Source organism: Neopsephotus bourkii, unplaced genomic scaffold (genome assembly GCF_033783945.1).
Source record: "Neopsephotus bourkii isolate Nb327-2 ecotype Australia unplaced genomic scaffold, CSIRO-AGI_Nbou_v1 NB_259, whole genome shotgun sequence".
Lineage (NCBI taxonomy): Eukaryota > Metazoa > Chordata > Aves > Psittaciformes > Psittacidae > Neopsephotus > Neopsephotus bourkii.
In genome coordinates this window covers 1721324-1748452 of record NW_026900768.1, presented here as the reverse complement: position 1 = coordinate 1748452, position 27129 = coordinate 1721324, and the positions used below count along the sequence as shown (strand labels likewise).

Genomic DNA, 27129 nt, shown 5'->3' with positions numbered 1-27129 from the left:
CAGGGATGTATCTGTCAGTTATCTTGAAGTACTATTGAGTGCCTGTCCAGATGATAATAGAAAAAAAAAGGGTGTGTTTTAATTTGTATTAATGTAAAAATGAGACATGTCAATGTAGATTCTGAAGTTTTTTTCTGAAATCAGTTGAAATTCCAGAGGAGTTGTAGTAAGCAGAACTATACTGAGCTACTTTATGGATTGTAAGTAGGACTGTAAAGTAAGATAGAGTACATAGTGTACTTCTTTCTTATTCTGGTTAAATGTTAACTTGAAATACTTTTCCTGTCACTGTAATAGGATGACAGGCTTTGTTGCTTAGTCATCTTCTGGTAGAATAATGACGAGAATTTGAGCATATCTCTTTCAATTTGTAGGCTGCCTTAGCAGCCTCTCACAACCCAAATAGCCATATACTTGGCACATTTACGTTGATAGATGGTGTGGCAAACTCAGAGCTGGGCACATAATATAGAATGCAGAGACAAAATTAATATTGTGTCTTTCACTATTTTCTTTAGTATGCTTGAGACATTCATTATGAAATGCTGAAATTTTCCCTTCTTCCACTGTTGAAGGAATTCTTTTTGTTGCTTTTTTTTGATACCAGTAAGGCTTTGGAAACAAAATAAGTACCTCAAGATGAGTGGTTAAAACCCTCCTGCAGCTCAAGCAAGAGAAATCCTTGGATAGCTTTTGACACATACAAAATACAACAGTGCTCCTCCACATTTGAGGAACGTATGAAATCTTAGAGCAGACTTAATATCCTAAAATGCATTTTAACAAAATTTTGGCTACCTTTTTGCTTTGGTTGTACCTAGTATGTTTCTGTGTCCAGAAAGACTGAGTTGAGGACTTGCATTTTGCTTGCTATTTTTCAATAAATATTCTCACACAACCTTTCAGTTGTTCCAGCTCTGAAGTGAAGACAGGGGCACTACTAACTTAGCTGATAATACTTAAAGAAAATTATGGGGAGGCAACCTTCAGGTGTGTGATTTTCACTTGGCCGACTGTGTCAGTTTACAGGTGAACCAAGTTTGATAGTAGTATTATCTACCACTTTATATGTAGAAGAGCTATTCTGTTTTTTTAACTGTGAAAGTTAATACTTCGTAGTGGTTTTGGGAAAAACACAGGAGAAAACTTGCTGCCTCAAAGCAGTTTGCCGCTGTGAATACTGAAGTGTCTAAATTTTAATACTGGTTATTATGCTTCAGTAATTCAGACTTGTAAAACAAAGCATGTGCTTTGCAAAATCGAGATCTAGATTGATAAATTACTGCATCAAGTTTAACGCATGCCTAAATAAATATATCCCAAATGGGCCGTTTAGATATCAAGAGGTTTTTATTTCTTACTTAAAAACATTTTTCTTCAGTTTGGAGTATTTCTGTAATGATGGAAGCTGCAGTATAAAATTATTGCTTTAAATGTAGTGTGCCATCACCACAGTCTCTATAATTTCTCTTCAAGAGGGATTTATTTAAATAGCTTTGTTCCCTGAACAACTTCATTCCTTCACATTGAAGTAGAGCAACAACACTTGTGATTGCACATAATGTTCACTTTCGGTTGCAATTCTAGAATTATAATTAATAGTAATTATATATATATATACACACTATATAGTTATATATATTATATATATATGAATAATTGGGGGGGCAGTAGATGTAGATGACAGATTTTGAGGATTGTATTTCTGTTCTTGTACAATATCAGTAACAAAGTATGTGTGCAGATCGGCAAATTGCATCTGCCTTTATTGTTCGAGTTCTGTTGATACAGAATGTTTCTAAATGTTTTCATATTTTAACAAAGTTTTGCTTCCTTTCATCCTGAATAGGCATTGCTAGCTTTGGGCATCAGTCAGTCTGCAAGGACGCCTGACCCTAGTCATCCGTAAGCTTTTTGAGTAAATAATGATTTTGCAGTTTTATATAGGAGTGAGATCAGTTCTTGTTTTTGCAGCAATTTGTTCTTAATCTCTCATTTCATATAATTTCTGAAATGCATTGTTTATGACTTTGAAAGAGAGAAAACTGCAGATTTTTTTCAAATAGCAGAAGTTGCAGCTTCAGTGGCTTGATACAAGCCATACTTTTTTTTTGTGGTATGCTTTTTGATGTGTATTATTTTAATTGACATTATTTCTTTATGTTATTTTGGGCTCTTCTGCCTCTTCCAATGGATAGCTTTACTTTGTTTTTAAATGATACGTGAATAAGTGAGTGTTTTTTTTTAAGTAAAAAATACTTATTCAAAACAAAGCTCTTTTCTGCAAGGCAGCTACTTTTGTCATAGAGATGTGTTTGACTCAAGCTGCTATTAGTTTTTGTCTGAGTAATAGGGATAGTATTGGAAAGCTCTTACAGCTTCATGAAAGTCAGAAGCTATATGCTCTGTGATATTTTCTTAGAGTTGACCTGCTTTACACTTCACATTATTGGTCAGGTCATTAATATTTTAAGCACTAGTTGAAAATACATCTCATTTACAGAATTGTTTCTTTCTTTCTTAAACTTCATTAAGAGCATCAGGTAATTTGAAAAATATTTTAATCTTAAATTTGTCTAAATAGTTGTTTTATCTCCTTCCCCCATTTCACTTTTTCCTTTCTTTCTAAATATAGTCTTTGTACCATTGTTTTTTTAGATGTTGCTAAAGAAATGTACTGTTTGTAGTAGCAGTCAATAGTAAAAAAACAAAGGTACACTTTCAGTATTGCTTTAGTTGGTCTTAAAAGCTGAAAATGTTGAATGTCTGCAGGTAGTTGAACTACTAAAAGATGTCACAAATTTTATTTCCTTTAAATTAGCATTATAAAATAGGTAGACTGGCTGCCTGTAAGGCTGAAGTTTTCATTTAGTAGCATTTCCATAAAATGTTAAAGTATGTTTGTTTTTTCTTTCTGTTAGTAAAATCCCCAGTATCTGCATAAAAATCAATATAGCTGCATAAATAGCTTATTTTGAAAAGAATTAGAAAAATATCAATGCTTAATGTCATTGTGTGTACTAGCTATGTTTTTCCAGATGTCTTTTTTTTTTCCTTGGATTAGGTTGAATTTAACAGCTTTATCTTAAATAGATGCCTAGTCATATGATGATGATTTAAGACATGTAAAACTTACTGGAAAAAACATGTAGATGTGCTTGCAGATATATAGAATCTTATTTTCCTAAATCACTTCCTTTTTTTTATCTAGGTATGGTTTCACAAACATGCGCTATATTGCCTCCCTGATTAGTGGAGTGGGCATTTTCATGATGGGTGCAGGACTGTCTTGGTATCATGGGATCATAGGTTTACTCAACCCTCACCCTATAGAATCTCTTCTCTGGGTAAGCTAATGTTGTTTGATATTGCATCTAATGTCGGTGACTTAATAGATAGTAATGGCATAGTCTGAAATTCACTTCCTGAGTCTGTTTGAATCCCAACACAGTTAGCTCAAACCATCCTTAATGAGAACATGTTTTAAGAAAAAATTCATGTTAAACTATAGCTGCTCTTATAGCAAAATGAGCTATTCTTTAAACTTTGTGTTTTCCCTTCACACATCCCAAGAGGTCCTCCTTTCCTATTTTTCAATATATTGCATAATTCAAATATTGGCTGCCTTGGGTTTAGGGAGAGCCACACAGCACAGTCGGTAATGAGGTTCTGAAATGCTGTGTTTGGATAGTTAGTGGTAAAGGGATCTGTACAACTACACATATAACATAATAACACTTTTTTTTTTTCATACAGGCATACTGCATTTTAGCAGGGTCATTGGTATCTGAAGGAGGTATGCAATTTCAGTAATTATTTCTATTTAATTGTTCATAATCTCTAAGAATACAATGTAATTGCAGTAATAATTGGTCTTTGCTTTCATACTAAAGCTCTGAGCTCTGCTGCAAATATGTGTGTTATAAGCAAACAAAAAAAAGGTGGTAAAACTTCTATTATCTCTCCATAATAAGAAGCTGAATAACATATAATTTGAAAAGTGTACATGGAATGTCTTTGGGGTATTAAACTATCAGTGAACGTAACAGTTCCAATTTGTATGGGAGACATGCATGTAGAGAAGAAGGTAATTCAGGTTTTTTTAGTGATTCAAAGTATCACTGATCAGAGCTTTTTTGATCTCTTGCTATTTATAAAGAAAAGTTCACTCTTTTCAGAACGCAAGCAAGTCTTTGCTCTAACCATTTTAAGCAACTACTTTGGTGTTGTTTCAGCTACCCTTCTTGTTGCTATAAATGAAATTCGCAGGAGTGCTCGAGCCAAGGGTCTGTCATTTTATCAATATGGTATGTGTCATTATAGCAGTAAGGTATGTCATTATTTAAAACAGAATCTATTTACCACTATTTGCATAATGATAGAAACAATTTTCACTGTACTCTTTTTCCCTTTCCCCTTGCCTTATTGATCTCTTTTCTATTCTAGTAACATACATTTTACACATTGGGTGAAAACCTGTTGGTTAACACTACTTAATACTTTTACTAAACTACTTGCATTTTTCAGGATAAATACCCCTTTAAGTTTTTCAGACATTATGGTGAAGCTTCAGTAATTGGCACAGGGCTTTTTCTGTGCATTTATGAATGCTTTCAGAAGTGTATGCCTATGCAAAAATTCAGTTTACACCTATATACTTATAAGTTGCTGATGTTAGCATAGTTTAAGTACTGTGTGTAATGTAGTAAAGGTAATCATTTCAAAGCAATGTGTGGTTTGTTTTTTTTTTTTTTGCTGTATACGCAGTTGTACAGAGTCATGATCCTAGTACAAATGTGGTGTTACTGGAGGATGCTGCAGCAGTTCTGAGTGTGGCCATAGCTGCTACCTGTATGGGTCTGACTTCTTTAACAGGTAAAATTGTGCCTCAGGCTGAGGCAATCAGGATGTGACTTTACCCCTGTGCATGGTATGAATGCAGAGTGTTTAGTTTATATTGGTTGACTTAAATGCATCTTTGCTCTCTTTTTGATGCTTGTACTGTGTAAGCTTCTGGAGGTTTAGACTCCTCTCTGGTCAGATTTCTAGTAGTTTGAATTGGAAAATATTTAAAATGAAATTAAAGTTCAGCTTTTTTTTTTTTTAATGTGTCAAAAGGGTTAAGCTTGAAAGAGTACATGTAGATGGGTCTAACTTCCTTTTGAGCTACTTTGCATACAAATGAAGGTATTTTTTACTAAAGGTATGTTTATTGTAATCAGTTATGTAGATCACTGTGATGTGGTGGGATTACGTATCTGTGTTTCCTTATTCAGTGATGTGCATGCGTATGTGGGGAGGACTTACGGAAGCAGTTCCCTCCTCTGGTTTGTTATGTAGTGGTATTGGTGTTATCTTCAGATTACAATAGCTACTCCTAAACAATGTAGCAAACCTAAGTCATGCAGGTGTGATGATCTGTGTGGCAACTGATTCAAAGTATCTCTTTGCCTGCACAGTTAGATTTATAAAGGAGGAAGTTTGTTTATTTGTCCTGTTTTAAGTACTGGCTTTTCAATTAAAAAAAAAAAAAAATGTAATTTTTTTTGTGGCTGCTAATGAATTAATTGCAAGTTTCACTTTTTTGTATATAAGCCATTTTTTCTTTATTCCATTTCTAATTTCTTTGATAAACTTAAAAAAACCTGTTATACATTACTGTTTCTATAAGTATGAATATGAAAACTTATAAAAGTGCAGTATTCCAGAAATGGTTAATACATGCAAGTTTTTGAGTTCCTGGTAAAAGAACACAAACTTTTATGCTACTACCTGAGTTTAGGTGTATATAATTTTATGTTAATATAAGGTAAATCTGTACACAGAAGCTTAAGTAGTTTACAATAGTTTACTCTGTTTATTAGTCCTTCAGGAGACAGGAGTGGCTAAGGGACAGGAGGGACTTGAGACTTTATCTTAAAATAACTTCTTTTTTTTTTTTCCAGCTTCATTTTGTTCCTCAGTAGGAAAGAATTGCCAGTGCACTAAAAACAAACAAGGGAACAAAAACACACTACAAAATCTAAAACAAATCCCACCAAAAAACAAAACCAGTCAATAAAAAAAAAAATAAATCTCAAATTATGTACTTTCTTTCATGTGAAATTTGAATTATCTGCTATTTTTTAGAAATGCTCTGTGAAATTAATTTGACATTATATTGTTTAGGAAACCCTTATTATGACAGTGTGGGGTCTCTAGGTGTTGGAACCTTGTTAGGAAGTGTGTCAGCATTTCTCATCTACACTAACACTGAAGCCCTGCTAGGACGATCCATTCAGCCTGAACGACTGCAGCGACTCACTGAGTTACTGGAAAGTGATGCTGTAGTAAGGTAAGAATCTTCACAGCTGCAGCAATACTAAGAACAACAAAAAGCAAGAAAATTACATTGGAAAAAATAGTTCAAGCACTTTAAATGAATCTGGTGAGATTGATTATTTTAGGGTGGATTCTTCTGTACTGAGATTTTAGAACCTTAATTATTAATTATTACTAGCTTCTATTTCTGTGAATTTTTTTTTCTAAAAATTTCACTAAGTAAATACTCATGCCCCTCAGATATTCCACAGCTGAAATAAAATTGCAAAAAATATCCTAAGTTGCGTTAAGTACAGGAGCTGACAGTGACTTAATGAGAAAGCCATCACAAACTTGAAACTGTTTTCAAATGCTGAAATGCAAGCAGATAGGTTATACTGTACTGTTGCTTTTATAGTTTATGAGCACTTAAATCTTTAAATTCTGTTAATGTTAATGTTAATATTCAGTATCTGGAATTCCGTAGCGCTTGGCAGTGGAGTACTGCAGTAGTATTACACTGTAATAGATTAGCTATGTCAGATGCTTACAGAATTAACTCAGTGTTAATTTCTCTTCTTTGGAAATCCAGAGTTTATAGTGCAATAAACTTACAGCTCACTCTAATTCTGAAATCTTGTTTAAATGCTTTCTAGAGAGCTATTTTAGCTTTGATCCTATTAACCTTGATTTAGAAGCAAAACCCTTTTTGTTTTCTTCTTAATCATTATTCAGGAATATATTTCTGTGTAAATCAGCTGGAATATTTTAGGTTTGTTTTTTATTTATTCATAGTCATTACTGAACTCTGGAGATTAAAATCCAAGCCCATTAGTTAACACAAGAATATTTGAAAGAAACTTAAGTGCTGCATCATCTCAGTTGCAAGCAACAGGTCTGAATGACATGTCTTTTGTTCCAGAAGCTAAACAAGATTCTTATTTTGGAATAGAATTGTGTTAGAATTTTCACATGTCAGTAACTAAACTCTGTGGTGGCCCTGGATTAGTCTGAATGGTGGAGCATGTGTCAACAGTGCTGTGTTAGAGTAGGTGAGTTAACATGGTTTTTTTTGTACGCGACTTCTGTAGTTCTTTTTTTTCCCAAAGTGCGCAGGTGGCTTTTGCTTGTCTCCAGCTGGAATCGTGAAATTGCTTCTGTCCTAGCACCAGTTTATATTATATTCAATTTTGTCGATGGCTATAACTTCTCAAGAGAGCAATCTTAGTTTATCTTTTTGCTGTAGACTTCTTTTTTTTTTTAAAAACAAGAAGTAACTTAATTTTTAAAAGGAACACAAAATAAAAGAAGTGAAGACTTGGTAAGAAACGGTGTTTCTCTGAAGGTTAGAAGCTGAAATGTGTAGGTTCTTCTTACAATGCTGTTTGCAGGACGTTCTCTATGCGCTTTGTCTTGAGTGATCTCTTTCTTAGTTCCATTACGTTACCTGCTTTGATTTCTTTTAGCACACACTTTGTCTTTGACCACGTTCTTCTTGTAACAAGCCTAATATGTTGAGCTTGGTTAACTTACAACTACTAAGAAGACACCTGGTCTTGATATCAGGATTCTCTGAGATGTTAAAGTATATTACCCTTGCTTATAATGAGGAATAATAGAGGGAAAAATTTCCCTGGTTTTTTTTTTTTTCTTTTTCCTTATTTCAATCTTTGGTTAGATAGAGGTTTTTTTTTGTTTTGTTTTTTTTTTTCTTTTTGTTTTTGTTTTTCAGCTTTTTCTTGTGAAACTAAGGAGTCTTTTACCATCAAGTATGTCTTCAAACAGCTACTTTTAGTTTTTCATCCAGCACAGCTTTGGGCTTATAAGTTTCAGCATTTTTTTGAACATTCAAACTTTACTTAAATGGAGGTGTGTACTGGTCTGTCCTACTCTTAAATTTTTTCCTACTGATACCAAGTGTAAAAGAAAAAGTTCCCGAGTACTGACCTGCTTCTAAAGCTGTGACTAATATTTGTTCTTTTTATTTCAGTGTTTCAGGGTTTTCAGCTGTCTCACTGTATACGAGTTCTTACTGCAATCCTTTTTTGCAGTTGCTGCTTCCCAAAACAGGTCTTCCTTGTTCATTCATGGAGGGTTTGCAGTCTTTACTTTTAGGTGTGTTTTCCAAACATGAAGGGAATATATTAGGGAATCATTCAGTATTCATCAGAAGATATTTAATTCCGAATTGACCAAAGGATACAGAGGCTCTGATTTCCGCCCTCTCCTGTCCCCATCAGCAACACCACCACTTTACTTGTTCTGGCAAGCCACTGTTGGAATACTGTCATGTTCCACTGCTAATTACAAAGTATTTAATAGGCAATATTAACTGGTGTTGATTTATGTAGTTGTTTGAAAATATCTACATTCCCTAAAACCTTAGTGACTGGAATTAATGCTCATAATGTATAGTTTTCCCCCCACCCTTTTCACTGTTTTCCCTTGGGTTATGAGATGAAGTTGTCTTTAATTACATGGGTTGCCTCATTTATGGTTCTTAAATTTTGGCACAGTGTTTTAATTTACACTTTTTAAAAAAACTTATCATTATTGCAGGATGAAAAATTATTTGCCTTCACAGTTATTCTTGGTTCTTTTTACTCTTGAATAAGAGTTGCGGAGCCTGCTGAATTATTAGCATTTTTTTCCTTTCAAATATGTGGTATGCTTCTAGGCCATTAATAGGGAAATGCTTTGTTCTGCTAATACATTGTTTTTCCTTTTTGGTCAAGGAAACAATGATTATTGCATGGTTTTGTCTATTCTATATCATCAGTAATAACTACCATTTCCATCTAGTAGCAGGCTTGTTTCCAGGTTAATCTTTAGTTTTGCTATACTTACAAACCAACTTTTTTTTTTTTTTTCAAATCACACACAATGCCTTTCTTTTATGGTTCTATAATTCTGCTGGATTTCATAATTTCTTCTTCAGGCTTATGGCTATTTATTTCCTGTTTCATTTTCCTTGGTAATTTCTACTTTTAGGCCTTATTTAATTTGTCATCCAGAATGGGCTTTTAGTTAGAGTTCTTCTCAGCTGGAAAATTACTTGATTTTGGTTTTTGTTGCACAAACATTCCATTCTTAACTGTCATTGAAACCTTTGTTACCCAAATCTTTTCTGTGTTCAGCTTAACTGAAGTGTAGGAGAGGAGGCTTTCAGGACTGTGAAATAAAATACATGATGTGGTACAGACTGTCCCGATTCTGTTCTGATGCAATATAATGGTAGATCTTTAGACATAAACTATTCTTAGTTTAATCTTTAACTTTTACTTCATTGTAAGAGCTATTGGGTAATTGTGCTACTGTTGTGCTGGAAAATCTGTCATTCTGGTTTGGAAGAAGAAAAAAAATAAAGTACAACTGATGGCTCAAACCCAGTAACTTGGTGTCCTCTGACAAGTTTTTATTTCATTTGAAACTTTGTCTTTTCCCTAGTTTGAATTGATGGTGTCTGGTAGCCATCCAGAAGTTTCCACAAGCAAGCTTTGTAGCACATGCATTTGTGTTCTTGAATTATTTGTGATTTTTCTTCCTGACTCACTGTCTTGTCTTTCCTGGATGGATTATATGCAGTAAGGTAGACTTTTTTCTTCACGTTTACAGAATATGCATCATTCCACTGAAATCTATCAAGTTGCTGCTTAATGAGAATCTTGGGTATCTTGTTGCTTAGCTCTGATAGGCCCCTGATATATCGTCAACATTTTCTGAATCACATGGATTCACATTCTGTTCATATAGCCCTCATTGAAGCACATCTGCTGTCTTAAATACCCTCTTGTGTGAGGAGGTAGTTTGATTCCAGTTAGGTTATTCCAGTTAATACTGTTTTGATTTGGTAACTTCCCACAGGAATAGCTGTGTAAATTTGATTGGAGGTGGAAATTCTTTATTGCTATCAGTAAGCTGTAGCAGTTCTTTTAATCTGCTTAAATATTTGCTAAGATGTATTTTTTTGTGTGTGTGTCTCTATATTTAGGTCATGTTCTATTTTTTTTTTAATATGCTTACCCCTCCTGCAGCTTTAGTATTGCCAGAAATATTCCATAAATGTTTCCTCTGACTGTTCGTCTGAAATTTCTGCCTCCTGTTCTTTGTCAGCTATTCATTCTAGCAGGCTACTTCCAAAATCTGTGCATTCCGCTTTCTTCCCACACTGCCTGTGAATTTAGTTCTGATTTATAAACATTCCGATGAGTCGGGAAGAGTAAACTTGCTTAAGACAAAGGGCATACTAAATTTAAAAAGATGCTGTGGAATTGCGCAACTTAGTGAAATGAAGGGGGGGGGGGGGGTGAAGCTTAGTACTTTCCATTAAGTGAGCCTTATTGCTGATTCTAATTTTTTTGTTAAAAATTTTAAAATTGCAATGATTGCATTTTTCTGGTAATAAACCCAAAGCCCTTGGGGTATTTTATAGTTGACCCCCGATACTTATTTTGCAATGGAAATGGCAAAAGGAAAAATTAAAAAAAAAATAGAAACGTCTTTGTAATTTATATTCCATGTTTTAGTGTCCACTTTTTTTCTGGCCTTGATGGAAAAACGAAACTTATTCTGCAATTTTAAATTCTACTTGGCTTTAAAGATAAGTTTGTGTTAATCTATTTAGAAAAAAAAAAAGATGGTATTTTGTGATTTTTATTTTATTTTTATTCCAGTGTTAAAATTCATCATAATAATCTGGGTCCTGAGTTTGCTTCATGTCTTACTATCCCTGAAAATTAGAGTATGCTTTGTTTATTACCTATATTCATACCTCATAGAGTTTATCTAACTGGAACAAAACTGTGCTGTAGAGAAACAGAAGTTTTCAAAGGACCAAAATATAAACATGCTGCAACATCCATGTTCTAGTATCTATTAGGAACCTTTAAATAAATATACATTTTCAGCCTTTACTAACAGCTGTCTTGTGATGAGTCATGATCAATAATTCAGTATGATCAAAAGTGATTTCCAGTCACAATATCCATACCTTATATCAAATATAACTTTGCATAGAAAATTCTCCAAAAGGCCATGCCTTCACAAATTGTAGCTGTCCAGAAAAATTGCAGTGTGTGCTTTCAGTAGCTGACAGTATTGTCCCTTACCTCAAAAGCAAGGGTACTTGAGGATTGTTAAATATGTGTATGCACAAAAACTACTGTGCAGTAGTGAGTAAATTGAGTAGGAAAGGTATCACTTTCTGTTGTGGGATTTTTTTATAACACCATTAGTCTAGTTCTAAATCTGTGATGCTTTTTTGTAGTATGTCTTTTATTGCAGCGAGCCATTTATACATGTGTTGGTATAGCAGACATCTGTGAAAGTTGTATAACCAATTAAATATAAATCAGTATTTAATATAAATGTGTGGTGGCAAAATGAGGATATGTGAGTCACCGGCAGTGACCTTTTAAAATTACAGAATTGTTGTACTGCGACAATGTTGTTAACACCAGAAGTCAAACTACCCAGTTGTTTGTTTTATGTTGTTCTACATTTTCTTTAAAATTTATGTGTTTCAGAGCAATTCATGATGTTAAAGCTACAGACCTGGGAATGAGCAAAGTGAGATTCAAGGCAGAAGTAGACTTCGACGGACGGGTTGTTACTCGGTCTTACCTGGAAAAACAAGACATTGAGCAGCTGCTACAGGTATGTTTTAAAAAAATCCTTCTATAACTTCTAGTATTTGATATTTATTTTCTAATTTCAAGTATGTCTAAACCCTAGGTTTTCAAGTAGGTGAGAGATATTCCACTAATTCTTTTTGAATAACTGCAGGTGATTTTACTTTGTGTTAGTATGCTAGATATCTCTGCATGGAATCATATTATGTGCTGGTGAAATAGAGCCATTTGTGGGCTGAGTAGGGCCTGGGTTGGAAGAGGACAGATATTTTTGTCCAAAATAAGAATGTATTTATTCCAATAAATTTTTATTGAGTTACAAGGTCTTTAGTTAAAACTGGAAGCATGTCACCTGAGAATAAACATTGTTTTGGCAGAGCCATTTGCCTTGAGTGCTGAAGATGCAGTGTTAAGGTTTACAGATCCTGCCAGTCAGACTAGACTTGAATATGGATTGCTTGCATCACATCACTTAGCATTTTGACAGTGTTTAACAATTAACACTGTCTTCAGTGTCTGTATCTTATTTCAGTGTTGTTCAGATTAGCTTTTCTTAATTCTCTTCAATATAGAAATGAAAAACTATTCTCAGCTGGATTCTGCATGGCAAAGCTATGAAATATGAAGTAAAGAATATTTTATCTAAATTACAAGATTTCTAAGTGAGCAAAATGTTTTGCTTGCTTACCCATTTTCACCAGTAACATGCTTACATACATTTGCTTGCATGCCTACAAGAATTCTTTCTTTGCTACCCTTTCAAAATGAAAAGCAGATTACCTGCATTTTATGTCTGCCCATTAGATACGACTTAGAAGTTATCTGAGTTTACATTTAAATTACTGCAGGTTTTTTAAACTATTAGTCAGTGTCTGAGTTCTTAAAATGTACTGCTTTTTAATGTCAAAATAAGAATGTATATATATTATATATATAGTGTAGTAAGCAATCTATTCATGTGTTGGATTTCAATTTAGTACATTTTGAGAGGAAGAGTGATGTCAGCTTTGTACAATTGAGGCACTGCAGGTTTGCTTGGTTTTATATTGCCAAATCTCAGATTCTTTGCTGTTGCAGCTGGTTAGTACACTACTTTTCAAAGGCTTTGTTAGGTCTTGTTCTTTACCTGCTGTTCCCTTTGGTGCTTGCGTACAGTGGTCGCTCATTCTTCCAACTAGTATTGTTGGGAAAGTTCTTCCTGATTGTTTCTAGGTTGACAACTGTTTCTTACACAGGTCATTGTAGTTTCATGTAGTAACCTTGTGTCAGCTATAAAATCATTGTTGAAGGTAGCTGTTTTCAGCAGGATTTTGCTCCTACCTGAAGGGTAGACATAGTGCTTGCCTTTTGATCTGTAGTTTTTCAAATAACTAGCTCATTCAACTAGCATTGCTACCAATATTACTCTTTCTGAAGCTGTGAAATCACTGAAATGCTACCATTCAAATTGCTCTGATTTCTTGTTAGACTTGCTGTGATTTTAGTCACAGGGTATTGGAGATGGGGTATCTTTTAAGTTCACTCAGTTACATTGTTCCTCTTCAGTTTCAGAGTTATAGGGAAGGTGAAAGAAACTGATGTTGTGTTGTAATTATAGACACAAAAAGAATTAGTTATTTAATAATTACTTTGTCCATTAGCAATAACCTATTTGTCCTAAACATACTGCAGCTATATTGCCTAAACTATGTCTGCGAAAGTCAAATGGCTTCTGGCCAACATCGTGTGAGACCTCTAAGGAAAGCTCATGACAGTGCTGTAATACCTGCTTTGGTGCTTATGATGACTGTGGTTTTTTGGAGGGAAGAGCATAGCATCCTGTCTTCCTTAACCTTGTTCTTTTCAGTCACATATAATATGGGTCTCCTGAGGAGGAATTTCGTAGGAATTTGCATGGATTTTCAGATGAGTTGGTAATGTGGTAGCCAGAGTAAGTAGTGTAATAAAACAGCAAGAATGTATGAAAACGAGGAAGGAATACACAGGCGTACTCTGCGTTGCTGTGAATAAGGGATATCTCAAACTTCTAGAAAAATAATGAAATTCTCAAACTTACTTGGAAAATAAAGGAGGAAATCTGTTAAACATAGAAGGTTCTATATCAAGTACAGGTGTAATGGTAAGCCAGCTATTTTCATTGAATAGATACTACTCTTCTGTGTCTTTGAGACATAAGAACAGATGATGCTTTAAAAGGAAATGGCAAAAGCTGAAGTGTTTGGGGTTCTCTTTGTGTGTGTCATCCTACTCCCCCCAGAATATGTCAGAACCCTCTGTGTTAATCCTTTCTTTCCCTCATCTCAACCTTTTAAATTTGATTTCTTCCTAGGAAATCCAGCAAGTGAAAAACCTTGAAGAATTGGAAGCCTTCATGCTTAAGCATGGTGAAAATATCATTGACACACTGGGAGCTGAAGTAGACAGACTTGAGAAGGACCTGAAGGTGAAATTTAGCTGCTTATTAGGGAGTGATGGTTCTGTGACTATATTTTAAACAATATCATTGCATTGACTTTGGGGATTTTGTTTGTAAATATATGAAGGAAGAGGCTGATAATCCTAATGCAGAGTCTCTTGCTCTAGTATTATTAACTAAGTTCTGACCAGTAGTAAACCCTTACTTTGCCGTTGATCCATTTGTTACATATTTTGTTCAGTTTTGTACCACTGTAGAACAGTATTTTTGTAATATAAGACCTGGTTGTGTCTTTGTTACTGTATTTGCAGAATACCAGGTTATTTACAGGCTGTTAAATTTTGCTTTGGTTGTAAAGAAGCAAATTTCAGTTTTATTTTTTATTTTATCTGTTACCTAGCATTCTGTCAAGTATATCAGCGTGTGATGAGGGCTTTATTGAACGGTTTTTGCTCCTTTTGAAGCAGTTTAAAACTTTCTTAAAGTGAGACTATATATATCTTTATTTGAACGGCTTTGTATAAAATCTAACTGCCTTTTTTAAATCAGGAGAGCCACTTCATACTTTATAAAGTGTGAGAACTAATTTGTCTGTGATGTTGAACAGTATTTGTCACATGAAAAGCTGGCTTAACCTTCAGAAAATTGCTTTATAGTGTGGGCAACATTTGTTGAAGCTGTTCTTCATTTTAAGATAGTCCCTATGTTGCCAGAAAAGAGAATTTGTTAACCAGTTGCCAGCATCATACCAAGAATACATTATTTGTATCCATGTGCAAAAATGTGTTTTAATATTATCTATTTACTTCTTTTTTTAAAAATAATTTTATTTCAGCAACGAAATCCTGATGTTCGTCATGTGGATTTGGAGATACTATAGGCATGGCAGAAGAAATCTTCATGTTGCTACCGTATTGGAAAGAAGTCGTGTAGAGGGCTGAAAAGCTTCTGAAATTGCGGTGACCTCAGCGCCATACCTCGCTTACTTTTACTGTAGGCTTCCTGGACTGTTAGCACTGCTTCTGTTTCTGGAGGAGCACTAGACTCGCAGACAAAAGTTTCCATGGCAAAATCAATTTAAGAAAAAGCTATTTGACTTAAATTCCACGGGAGAGTCTGTCAGAGTATATTTACTGCAACTCAGAACTTACGACTTGAGGTTTAGTTAGGCAAATATAGCTGCCTGAAGATACACAACACACTTAGTTTTTCCATTTGCGTCCCTTTGCAGTCAGTTTGCACTTCTTTAGTTTCTTTCAAGATACCGCTGAAGGATCTTGGGAGATATTAAGATTAGCTAGGAAAAGTTTGTTCCAGTGGAACCTGCCAACCTTAAACTAATTGTAATATTTCAACTGTGTGATTGTTTCACAGTTTTTCTTTTCTATGAGATAAATTCTTTCAAACAGGCACTGGCCTTTTCTCAAGTACCATGACCTGTAAACCTGCTTTTTCCCACTCTTGTGAGCACTAACTGCACTTCACAAAAATAAGATTTTTCTTCTCAGTGGGGTCAGCTGTATGTGGTTATCCAGAGTATGTAAAGCTACTGTGAAGAAATTAGAGATTTTGGTGAACTTCCTCTGTTTAAATTTTGTTATTTTCTCCCCCTACTTTGACACTTGTTCTCTTATTTGTAAGTATCTTCAGATGTGATCTGGGAGATATATACATGGTAGTGCTTATTAAATGTTACCTGGCATTTTTTGCTTTCCTTATAGGCTGCATTGCCAGATACGGTCTTTGATGAAGGTGTGAGAGATGTAATTGGAAGTTACAGTAGTAAAAAATGTATTAGAATTATTTATAATTAAACAAATGAATACATTGTATTTTTAATTTATTTACCTCTAGACTTAATCTGAATTCTAAATTGAGTGTGGTTTTTTGTTGTTTTTTTAAGAATTGGACTTGCTTTTTTGGAAAAGTAAAGTAAATCTATCAGTAGCTCTCAACAATCCTGAGATAAATGCTTAGAGTTTATAACTTTGAAATGTGCAATTTTAGCATTGTATATATGAGCCTCAAGGCTTTCTGCAGTAGACACCCAAGTTGTACCACATTCTTTGATTTGAGACCCAGTCTTTATTAATAAGGGCATGAGTACTTATCATGCAAATTGAAATATAAGTGAAGTTACTGCATATAAATAACTCTGAAGAAAATTCTTTATGCACTTTAACATATTTCAGTAAAATGAGAATTGCTGGTGGGTAAGAGGTGTTAGTAAGAACCTCCTAGTGACTCAGTTGCTAAGTAATGACAGACTTGCTGAAAAGAGAAATGTTGGTATGAAACACAAGTCTTCAAAAATCAGTTAAGATTAAATTATAAGCATTGCAGCATATAATAATTGTGAAGACCAATACATCTAGATTGGGCTAAAAACTTTTGAAAATGTTTTTTAGGGTTTTTTTGGGTTGGGTTTTTTTTTCATACTAAGTCTCACCAGCGAACTGTGAGAATTTAAAATAGTGTACCTTTTGACAACTGCAAAACATTCCAGTGTTTAGTTACAGATGGGACTTCACATACAGTAATTGTGGGTCTCTTTAGTACCCTTGTCCATAATCCCTATTCACCAGTGGTGTCTGTATAGCTTATTAGCTATATTATTATGGGTAATCTGGAAGAATCATAGAATGATAGAATAGTTAGGGTTGGAAAGAACCTTAAGATCATCTAGTTCCAACCCCCCTGCCATGGGCAGGGACACCTCACTTTATCTGTTTTTCTCCTAAAAAAAGAGTAGTAAAACTATTTAGTATATTTCAGCCTGATGATTGGAAATGCAATTTAAAGGAAATTTGGAAGCGTGCTATACCAAGTAAATAAGACATCCGTAGCACATTATAAATCATCTACCTTTCTCCTCACCTTTCCACATAAACTTCATCTCATTATGCACTCTGCTGATGTTAGTCTTATTCATGAAGACCACTGGAATCTGATAACTCTTAATCGCTTTCCTTGTTCCTAGAATATTTATATGGATTTTGAATTTGAATAAACAGTTTAAGATTTCTGGAATAATGGGTTTATTAAAAACTGGGAAAATGCTCTTACTGGGGCGTTAAGGGAGACAGCCAAGGTGGTTTGTATGCTGGAGTTACTGATGAATGAGCAGTGCTAGTGTGCACTAACAGAAATTTCACTGGAAGGTTAGTAAATGTTACCCCACTACTGAAGTGTTCCCATATCTCTTTTAAGAGAGGGCATGAGTTTATATTCTTACACGCCACCTGCTCCAGAAGCCCATTAAAATGTTTTCTTGTTCATCAGAGATGTAATTTATATGAATTCTGATCTTAATTTCCTTATCGGAGTCAAAAGTACACCCATCCACATACCATTTGTTTGTATTCCAAGGTAATGTTCAGATCCTTGTCTCCCCGTTACGTTCCCGATTATAGCATAACAATATGTTAAATCCAAGAAGCCAGAGCTTGAATGTTTTTGGGTACATAACAGTTGCATAGTTTGAGGACCCAGTTCCATATTTTAAAAATGACCTGTATGGTGATGTACTGCAAAAATCTAGTCAGTCTGGTTTTGGCAGTACCTCTTAAGTTTACATGTCTTGCAGTTGGGTGACAATATTGATTCACTGAACCTGTCAGTTTGGAAAGGAAAAGGAATTCTAAGCTGTTAAATTTTTAATACATAGATTGTTTTTAACAGTTTTGACATTTTTGCCACCTTTTTTTTTTTTTTTATTTATCTCTCTTTATGGTCTAACACTTGAAGAGATATGGGTCCAGTACTTAGTTTACTTTTGTTTTAGTATTTTGAGGAAAACTGTTCAGCTACTACATTTCCATGATAGAATCCTCAGAATTAAAGAAAACTTGCAAAGTGTGAAGGAGTGTGGAGAGATTTTTTTCTTTGTCACAAATGCAATTACATAATATTTCTTTTTTGTTTTAAGAAAGTGAGGAATTAGCTAACAAAGTTATATTCTAGGTTTTTTTTCAGTTAAGTTGTGGCCTTTTAAAATAATCTGTTTTGTAGACTGTTCTTGCATGTTCTGTTTTTTCAGATTATGTTCAAAGTACAGCTGCCCTCTGCTTTGTGAAAGGTTGCTTACGTATTGCAGAATGTTTCTTAAGTCCGTAAAACTTGCAGTGTTTTGAAAACATTGTCTTAGTGTTCCAGTATACTGAGTGGTCTTAATGCATTTTAAGTCAGAGTTGGCCAGACACTAACAATATGCATTTTCTTATAGAATTTGTTTTTCTATAAAAGATAAAATTGTGATTTTTCTTCCGCAAGAATCAAGTCTAAATTGTCTCCTTTTACACCGTGGAAGTAAGTTTTTGAGTGGTACCCCTCTACCTCTCCACTTTCTAAAGCATTTATTAAGCATACTGTAGTAGTAAGTATTTTGGTGGAATACTGTATTACAAAGACTTTTTGCTGTGTGTTCTGGTTGAGAAGTAGCAGGGACTCAGGGAACAGGAGAACATATTTTTTAAGGACAAGTTGCATTCTTTATACTCTGTGACTCATACTCAAGCTGAAGAGTTTATAGCCTCTGCTTCTCTCCTTCATCGAATTCCAACACAAGTTTTATGATTTTTTATTTACCCACCCATGGAGGTGGAAGCCATTATGAGCATCTCACATTTTTAAGACTAGATGCTACTTTGGTCTCTGTACTTTATCAGTGAACAAGTACAGTTGACAGTAATGATTGCTGTTCTGTTTTGAAAGCTACAAACCATGTAAGCCAAAACTACCAAAGTTTTCTGATTCTGGCGGGTGCAGTTTTTTCAGCTATATCTGGAGACTCAGTTTTTGTTGAGAGATTTTTACTGGCCCCTCTGATACGGGGGAGTATGGAGAAGAGTTTGGGGTATGTTTTGTCTAAGTAATACACTGAAATTCTGTGTTCTTATCATTTCAGCTGATTTATTTTTTTCTGTAACAAAGGAAAAATGATGCATTATGGAAGTACATCTGCTAATGGGTGCATCAAATACAGGCTTCCTGCAAAGAGTTTTAGGCATGGCTATTTTTGAAAGTTCTTAAATAAGTAATCCTTTTTCCAAAGTTGGTGTAGGCGTGTTTCCTACAAAAGAGTTCACAGAAGCGTATTGTTTAACATCTGAAAGGAGAGTATTTCAGTTTATGTTCTTACGTTCTTAAGGCATTTTGGCTTGGTACAGTAGAGTAATTGTCTAACTCCTGTACAAAACCTGAACTTCTGTGCATGGCTTACATTGCAGAAGTGAGTATAAAATGACAATGTAGGTTTTTTTTTTCTTCCAGCTTAAGCATTGTGCTGCTTCTATTCTTATTGTTAACTTTGAATAGAGAGCATAACTGACGTCTCTTTTGCAGTTTACCTCCTTAATGTAAATGAGAAGTCAAGGTGTACCAAAAAGATTTTATGTCTTGTAGAGGGGTTACATAGCTTAAATAAGTAATTTTCCTGTTCCGGTTTAGTGAGACACAAATAATTAAGATCAAGTAGACTAAAAAGAAATAGGAATCCAGGCTTTAAAGCACAATAGTCAGATTTTGAAATGCAAGTCCTTTGAAAAAAATAAAATGTGCCAGAAGCTGTAAGTGGTTGTATGGACTATAGAAACTGCAGTCAATCAGGCTTTGCTGAAGCAAAAGAAACTATCACAAAGTGTATGGTAAAAAGGATGCATACAAGGAAGGAACAAAACTATGGTGTTGAGCACGTGGGAACAGAAAGAGGTGAATACAGTCTAAAAAATGTGGCCATCAATGAGAAATGGTGATTGGAGAACAGTAAAAAAAACAGTAAGAAATTATATTTGATTAGTATGCATAAAACCATGTAGTACAACGCTCTCTTTTAGCGATACTTACTTACTTGGGTGATTCCTCCTTCCCAACCCCAGCAAATTTTTTTTTTTCTTCTTTCTTCCCCGTAATGAAAATCAGTGTCTCTGTTTAACTGTTTTCTCATACAGTATTTGGTCTTGCAGGTATAACCCCATTTGCCTTCTTAAAACTTACTTATTGCTCAAGGTGGTAGTGTAATCTGAGTCTGGAGCTGTGGTGGGGTGTATTTGGTGAGCGGAGTGTGAGTAATTTCAGTTACGGAAACAAGAGGAAGAGTGAATTCAAGAGAAAATTAATTGTTTGTTGGTTTGTTTTTTTTTTCCCCCAGCCCAGAAACGATTGGAGCACCATAGGGCAAAAAAAAAAAATAAAAATAAAAAATCGTGTAATGTTCTAAGGTCTGTGGAATTCTTGCATTGGTGAATATGTTAGTCCGTATTTTTCAAGTTGCTTAAATATCTGTGGATAAGCAAGATTTCTAGTTAAAGCATCACAGTCTGAAAGGGAGTTAAAGATGACATTTAGAATGTAATGTGAATTACATTTTACACACTTTTTAAATACCACAGACAGATACAATAACAGATTATAGTAAATAGGCAGAAAATTGTTGTTCTTGCCTATATTACATGAGGCTTTTGAAGACAATTTCCTTTTTCTGTGTAAGTCAAAGCTACCAATTAGAATAAAAGGTCTTGGTTTTTTGTTTGTTTGGGTTTTGTTTTTTTTTTGTTTGTTTGTTTTCTTAGGTACAACACCAACAGAAAGCCTGGTCAAATTTCTGTGTTGCCAGCGTTCATAGTGCTGTTACAGGGAGAAAGTGTCTGTTAAAATAGTGGAATATAGCTCCACACTCAAGGATACATTTGATTTTTGTAATCTAAATTTAGAGTGTATTTAAAATTCTCCAGGTTCTGATCGATCAGCTGCTTCAAATCTGAAGACAGAAGAAAAAAAAATGTTATGTTGTGTAAATGTTGTAATATAAAGGGTTTTTTGTAGGTTTCTCTTAAAGGTGCTGAATAACTGCATGAGAAGACTTTGAAAAATGCCTGAAGCATTTGGAAAGTGTTTTGGCTATTGCCGTAATTGTATAAAATCTGAAAGTCAATAGTGAGGATTGTCGCTGGTGGTAGAACTTTCAAAGGACAATCTCAAAGTTGAAACATGTTTTTCCACACAGTCTTTTAATCGAATGTCACCCATCCACCCCACAGTGCCCCATGCATTTTGGTGTATTGGCTTCTTCATTCTGTGTCTTGGTTACTTCATATTAGTATGAGGAAGTCATTTTGATTTGTGAGGTGTAGACATTTAAATATTTCCCTGCATATGTTCTTTATTTTGTAATTATGCTTGAATTTGGTACATCCTGTAAAATGTCTGGAAGTTGTAATTACTCAGTAAAATGCTACATAGCCGTTAAAGCTTGTGTTCTGTTAATTTAAGCGATTTTATATATATATATATAGTAAAGGTAAGCAATAACGCTGGGTTTAGGCAGATGATTTGCTGTTTCTGAATTCACAGTGCATATAACGGTATTTTATAGATGCAAAACAAAGGTTATATCCATCTATTTGTAGCAGTTACTCAATTTGCCTTTGGAATGTTGATCGTATACTGTTAAATAGCATACACTTGGTATATATAGCCAAGCTATATGTATTAATACTCTGAACTTTCCTTGGTCACCTCACCCCACCCCACAGAGTAAGCTCTTTTTGCCTAGCTCAGAGGCCCTACTGGCACTGTCACCAGTTTGGGCTGCTGGTCCTGATCCAGAGTTAAGGGTGATGTGAAGAAAGGTAGTAAGACAGGTGCATTGCATGTCTGTGCATAGTCTAGGGTGCGGAGAGTTTCTTGAAGAGGTTGGGTTTATGTATTAGGCTCACATAGTAGCTGTAGTTGACAATCCCAGCAATGCTGTCCAAGCCTCTTAAGGAAAAGCTAGGTATCATTCACTTGAAATTAGCTTAGAAAGGATTTCACATACTGCCTGGTTTATTAAAGTCCTTTTTATCATTAATGCTGATGAAAACTGGTGAATTATCTAGTTACAAAAAGAACTAATTGGACTAAAAAAGTCAGTCTGTATGTGGTTGGAAAGAAGAGGCAAAAATGCAAGGAGCCTGAGCAATAAAGTGAAGAAACTTGAAAAATTTGATTTTTTTTTTTTTTTTGTCTGTATAGGAACATTATCAGAAATAAGGTGGTCAAGCTACATATTTCAGGAAAGATTTTGGATGTGCAGCATATATTCTGATTGCTAAAGATGTTTCATTTCACAGAAGACTCCCTTTCTCAAGGGGTTTTCTTGCAGGGACACTGGACAGTAATGTGTGGTGCTCAGATTGCAAAAGGCTGCATGTCGCAAGCTCATCTTCTGTGTTCAGCAACATTGTTCTGGGTGGTGGTATCATTGCCAACAGCTAGTTAGTTATTTAAAACAGACCAAACGGCATAAAATCTGCCTGAGCAGAGAGGTGACACACCTCGGGGCCTTGTCTGTTTGAGGTCAAGTCCAACTGTTGGACTGACTTTGGGACTGTCTGAATAACTAGGCAGACGATCTCAGTCACTTTGAAAGAGGGCGAGAGCTCTGGTTTTTGCATAATGTAACCTGGAGTCTTAAAATCCTTTCTTTACTTGCTGTTTATGGCATTTGTTGAAGGGCGATTCTTAAATATAATTGTTTTAAATGGTTGAAGTTGGACCTTGCAGTCAGGGGGGTGGAGGTGATCTTGACAGTTCTGTTCCAGACTTAATTTTGTCTCATTCCTAATGTTATAGGAGACTTCATTAGAAGATCATGGAAAGTAAACCTTCCTTTCCCCTTCGAATTAAACTTCCTGAAAACCTTAGTAAAGGGACATAATTTCTGCTGTCACAGAAGCTGTGCCAACTCAGCCTCTTGTAAGTTAGCTGTATTGTTTTACCCAAGTTCTGTAATGATGCTTTCTTGTTTTTCCTGATTTAAACTCCTCCTGGTCTGTCAGCACCAGTTCTGGTGCTGAATTGGCGCTTTGTAGGATCTCTGCTAGGCCCCCATTCCTACAAACGAGGTGGCTGAAATGTTATTTGGAGTAAACTGATGTTCAGTGTGTTAGATTTTGTTAAAAATTTATGTCTTTTCCCCCACCACCTGCCCCCTGAAATACTGATTGAATAGCAGTTTACTACTGATAAACCAGGCCTCTCTGGATACACAGAGCATTAAGTTTGGGGTCAAAATGTGTTTTTTCCAGAGCAAGCTGCAGTCATAAAGAAAATCCATCTTGCATTTGATGTCCATACAAATACATTCATTTGTGAACTTGTGTCTTTGCGTATTACAATGGTATGAAGGTATCTTTGGTTGTAGATTTGTAGCTCACTGATTTGTGTTTCTCATGAAAGAGAACAGATAACGCTGGCAAAAATAGAAATGAAATACTGTGGATGAAGGTTGTAGTGAATTTGGACAATTTGGAAACCTTGATGGAAGGAAGGAATCTAAGTGAGGCTGTGGCTTTGAAAAGACCAAACTTGTGGTGGTCTGTGTTTTGCCCTGTTTTCATTTGGCTGCCATCAGAGACAGCATGGAGAGATTTGACAGACCCATGATTGTGCCCTGTGTGGCTGCTCTCATGTCTTTAGCCACTCAGGCTGCCTGACAGTAGAGGAAGAAGGTAGGGAAAATGGAACAATGAAATAGTTGATTTCACAAGTATATTAAGCAAGGCACCTTACAAGGGGACTCCTGAGCTACATCATCCTGTGTTACAGTGCAAGCTAAAGAAGTTAACAGAAATGGAAGGGATATTTGCTCTTCACAACAGGGAGCAGCTCCAGGTTTTATGACAAAGTTTATTGCTTTGATATCCTCAGTCTTTGAAGTACGTAAACAGTTTTCAATTGACTTGAATAGAAATATATAATTACAGCCACTCAGCTCCGCCTCCTCCCCAGTACTCTGTGCCTTTGCTTGCTAGGGGTGCATAATTTTGACCTTTTGCTGTGCTAAACTTAAAGGTATGTCAGTGCTAATCCTTTCCAAAGGCTGGTAAGGAGCCTTCCTAAGCAAGAAGGGCTGAACTCGGATGAATTCCTCAGTAGGAGAATACTTTTGGCAGCTCTCAGTTTCTCCTGACACTCCGTTTTCTAGCCCTGCTCTACCTGGAGAAAGGATGAAAATGGTGTATTCCCAGCAGAATTAAAGTGAGAGGAGAACAGTGAAAATAGTATACCTCCCTCTTACATGGTCTTCTTTCAGCCCTAGCATTAGACTTAGGTTGAGGAACTGGCAAGACACCCCAAGTCTAGCCCTGGAGATGAGTTTCTCATGGGAGAAATATTTTTGCAGCCTTTAAATACCTTCAGCAAGTACTGGTCTATTAAGCACGAGAGAGAAAAATAGTAGAGGGATGAGAGAGGATGGGGCACGTTTGTGGTAGTGTTTTGTTTCATAATGTTAAATGAGATCTCTGCCTTTAAGATTTGGTCCCATGGTGATAGACTATGAAAGCAGTAATATGGTGTTTGCTTTGGTAATTGTTGAATTTGAATGAAATAATGTTCCTCTTGCAAGGTATGGCCGTGCAGAACTTCCATGATATGCCTACTTACGTCCCCAAACATGTATGTCTGTTGCTGAAGTGAAGCTCCTGAGGCTGTTCACCTTTCCTAATTCTCTGAAACATATGAGACCCATTCTGCCATTACAAGAAAGCCAAGCTTTCTTAGAACCTAATCATCCCCAGCTTCTCTAAACAACTCAAATCTGTTGCTTCCTCTAAAAGTTTAGGTTTTGATAAAATAAATACTCATCATAGGGAACTTGACAAAGGACATGACTGCTACTTTTAGCTGGGCCTATGTGAAGCTTGTGGACGTTGACCCATTCTGCTCCTTCTACTTTATGCTTTATGCAAATTTCCTTGGTTCTGACCTTCAGTATATAGCTGTGGTCTCCAGGTAGTTCAAAACCTAGGGCTCTTCTAGGTGCACATCCTTTTGTAACAAGGCTTTTTAGTTTTTCACTCATGTTACTATAAGGCATTTTTGAAAGGTGTAATTAGTCTTTTTCTGCTGTACTACTGACCCTGTTTCTAAATGGGAACTAAATTTAATATTTACTTTTATAATGGGAAGCTACTTTGAGTCATTAGCAAATCTGTTTCTTTCCATTTTCCTACAAAGACTGCTTTAGTTGTGGCAATTATATCTGCCAGACGAGAGAGTTTAAAGTAGTTTTAAGGCAAAAAATGTTTTTTAGCTTTTTCCCAACACGGTTATGTAGTTCATGTCAAATAAATGCTTGGAGCAATGTAGAGATTTTCCAGCTGCTCCAGCCAATGAGCCGGCTTCATTTGGAGCTTGGCTCAGATGCCCCTATACAAACGCTCGTAGCATGGGGAGCAAACAAGAGGAATTAGAGATGTGTGCACCTCTATGGGGGTATGATATAATAGGCATCACAGAAACATGGTGGGATGGCTCCTACGACTGGAGTGTTGGAATGGAAGGCTACAGACTCTTTAGAAAAGGCAGGCCCGGCAGGCAGGGAGGGGGAGTTGCCCTTTATGTTAGGGATAGGCTGGAGAGTATGGAACTCTGTCTGGGGACAAGTGAGCAGTTAAGAGAGAGCTTGTGGGTCAGGGTTAAAGGGAAAACAGCTATGGGAGACATTACTGTGGGGATCTGTTACAGATTGCCTGATCAAGGAGAGCCTGTGGATGAAGCACTCTATAGACAGATAGGAAAAGCCTCACGCTCACAGGTCCTTGTTCTCATGGGGGACTTCAACCATCCTGACATCTGTTGGAATGACGGTACGGCCCCGCACAAGCAATCCAGGAGGTTCCTCGATTGTGTGGAAGACAACTTCCTTCTGCAAGTAATAGAGGAGCCGACAAGGAGAGGTGCCATGCTTGACCTTGTGCTCACCAACAGGGAAGGGCTCGTTGGAAATGTGGTGCTCCAGGGGAGCCTTGGATGCAGTGATCACGAGATGGTTGAATTTGAGATCCTCAGGACAGCAAGAAGAGCGTGCAGCAAGCTCACTGCCCTAGACTTCAAAAGAGCAGACTTTGGCCTCTTCAGGAACCTGCTTAGTAAGGTTCCATGGGATATAGCCCTAGAGGGCAGGGGGGCCCAAGACTCTTGGTTGATATTCAAGGATCACCTGCTACAAGCTCAGGAGTGTTGCATCCCAACTAGAAGGAAGTGCAGCAGGAGGGCCAGGAGACCTCCTTGGGTGGATAAGGAGCTGCTGAGGAAAATTCAAATGAAAAAAGGGGCTTATAAAAGGTGGAAGCAAGGACAGGAGGCCTGGAAAGAATACAGGGGTGTTTGGGAAGCTAGGGACCAGGTCAGGAAAGCCAAGGCCCAGTTAGAATTAAACTTGGCTAGGGATATTAAGGGTAACAGGAAAGGATTCTATAGATACATAGCAAATAAAAAACAGACTAGGGAGAACGTAGGCCCCCTCAGGAAGCTCTCGGGAGAACTGGCTACACAGGATTTGGAGAAGGCTGAGGTTCTGAATGACTTCTTTGCCTCAGTCTTCACTGGCAAATGCTCTGACTGCACCACCCAAGTCTTGGAAGGCAGACGGAGGGGCTGTGAGAATGGAGACCTTGGGCCCACTGTAGGAGAGGATCTGGTTTAAGACCATCTTAAAAACCTGAACCTACACAGGTCCACGGGACCTGATGAAATCCATCCGCGGGTCCTGAAGGAGCTGGCGAATGAAGTTGCGAAGCCACTGGCCATTGTATTTAAAAAATCATGACAGTCAGGTGAAGTTCCCAACAACTGGAAAAAGGGAAAGATAACCCCCATTTTCAAGAAGGGGAAAATGGATGACCCAGGAAATTACAGACCAGTCAGTCTCACCTCTGTGCCTGGCAAAATCTTGGAGCAGGTTCTCCTGGAAGGCATGATAAGGCACATGAAAAACAACAAGGTGCTTGGTGACAG

At 36.2% G+C, this 27129-nt stretch overlaps 1 protein-coding gene across 5 annotated transcripts in view; it reads left to right on the top strand.

Annotated features, from left to right (window-relative positions):
- SLC30A9 (solute carrier family 30 member 9) overlaps positions 1-16185 on the top strand; it is a 35921-nt gene extending 19736 nt beyond the window's left edge. For 3 of the 5 annotated variants that reach the window (XM_061346170.1, XM_061346169.1, XM_061346171.1), the window contains 9 exons: positions 1850-1905; positions 3212-3347; positions 3757-3796; positions 4236-4307; positions 4768-4875; positions 6169-6334; positions 11826-11955; positions 14260-14373; positions 15182-16185. In XM_061346170.1, the coding sequence (XP_061202154.1) occupies positions 1850-1905; positions 3212-3347; positions 3757-3796; positions 4236-4307; positions 4768-4875; positions 6169-6334; positions 11826-11955; positions 14260-14373; positions 15182-15226 (867 nt within the window). In that variant the 3' untranslated portion in view covers positions 15227-16185. The other 2 variants (XR_009724336.1, XM_061346172.1) reach the window with 2 other exon arrangements.
- The last annotated feature ends 10944 nt before the right edge of the window (positions 16186-27129 follow it).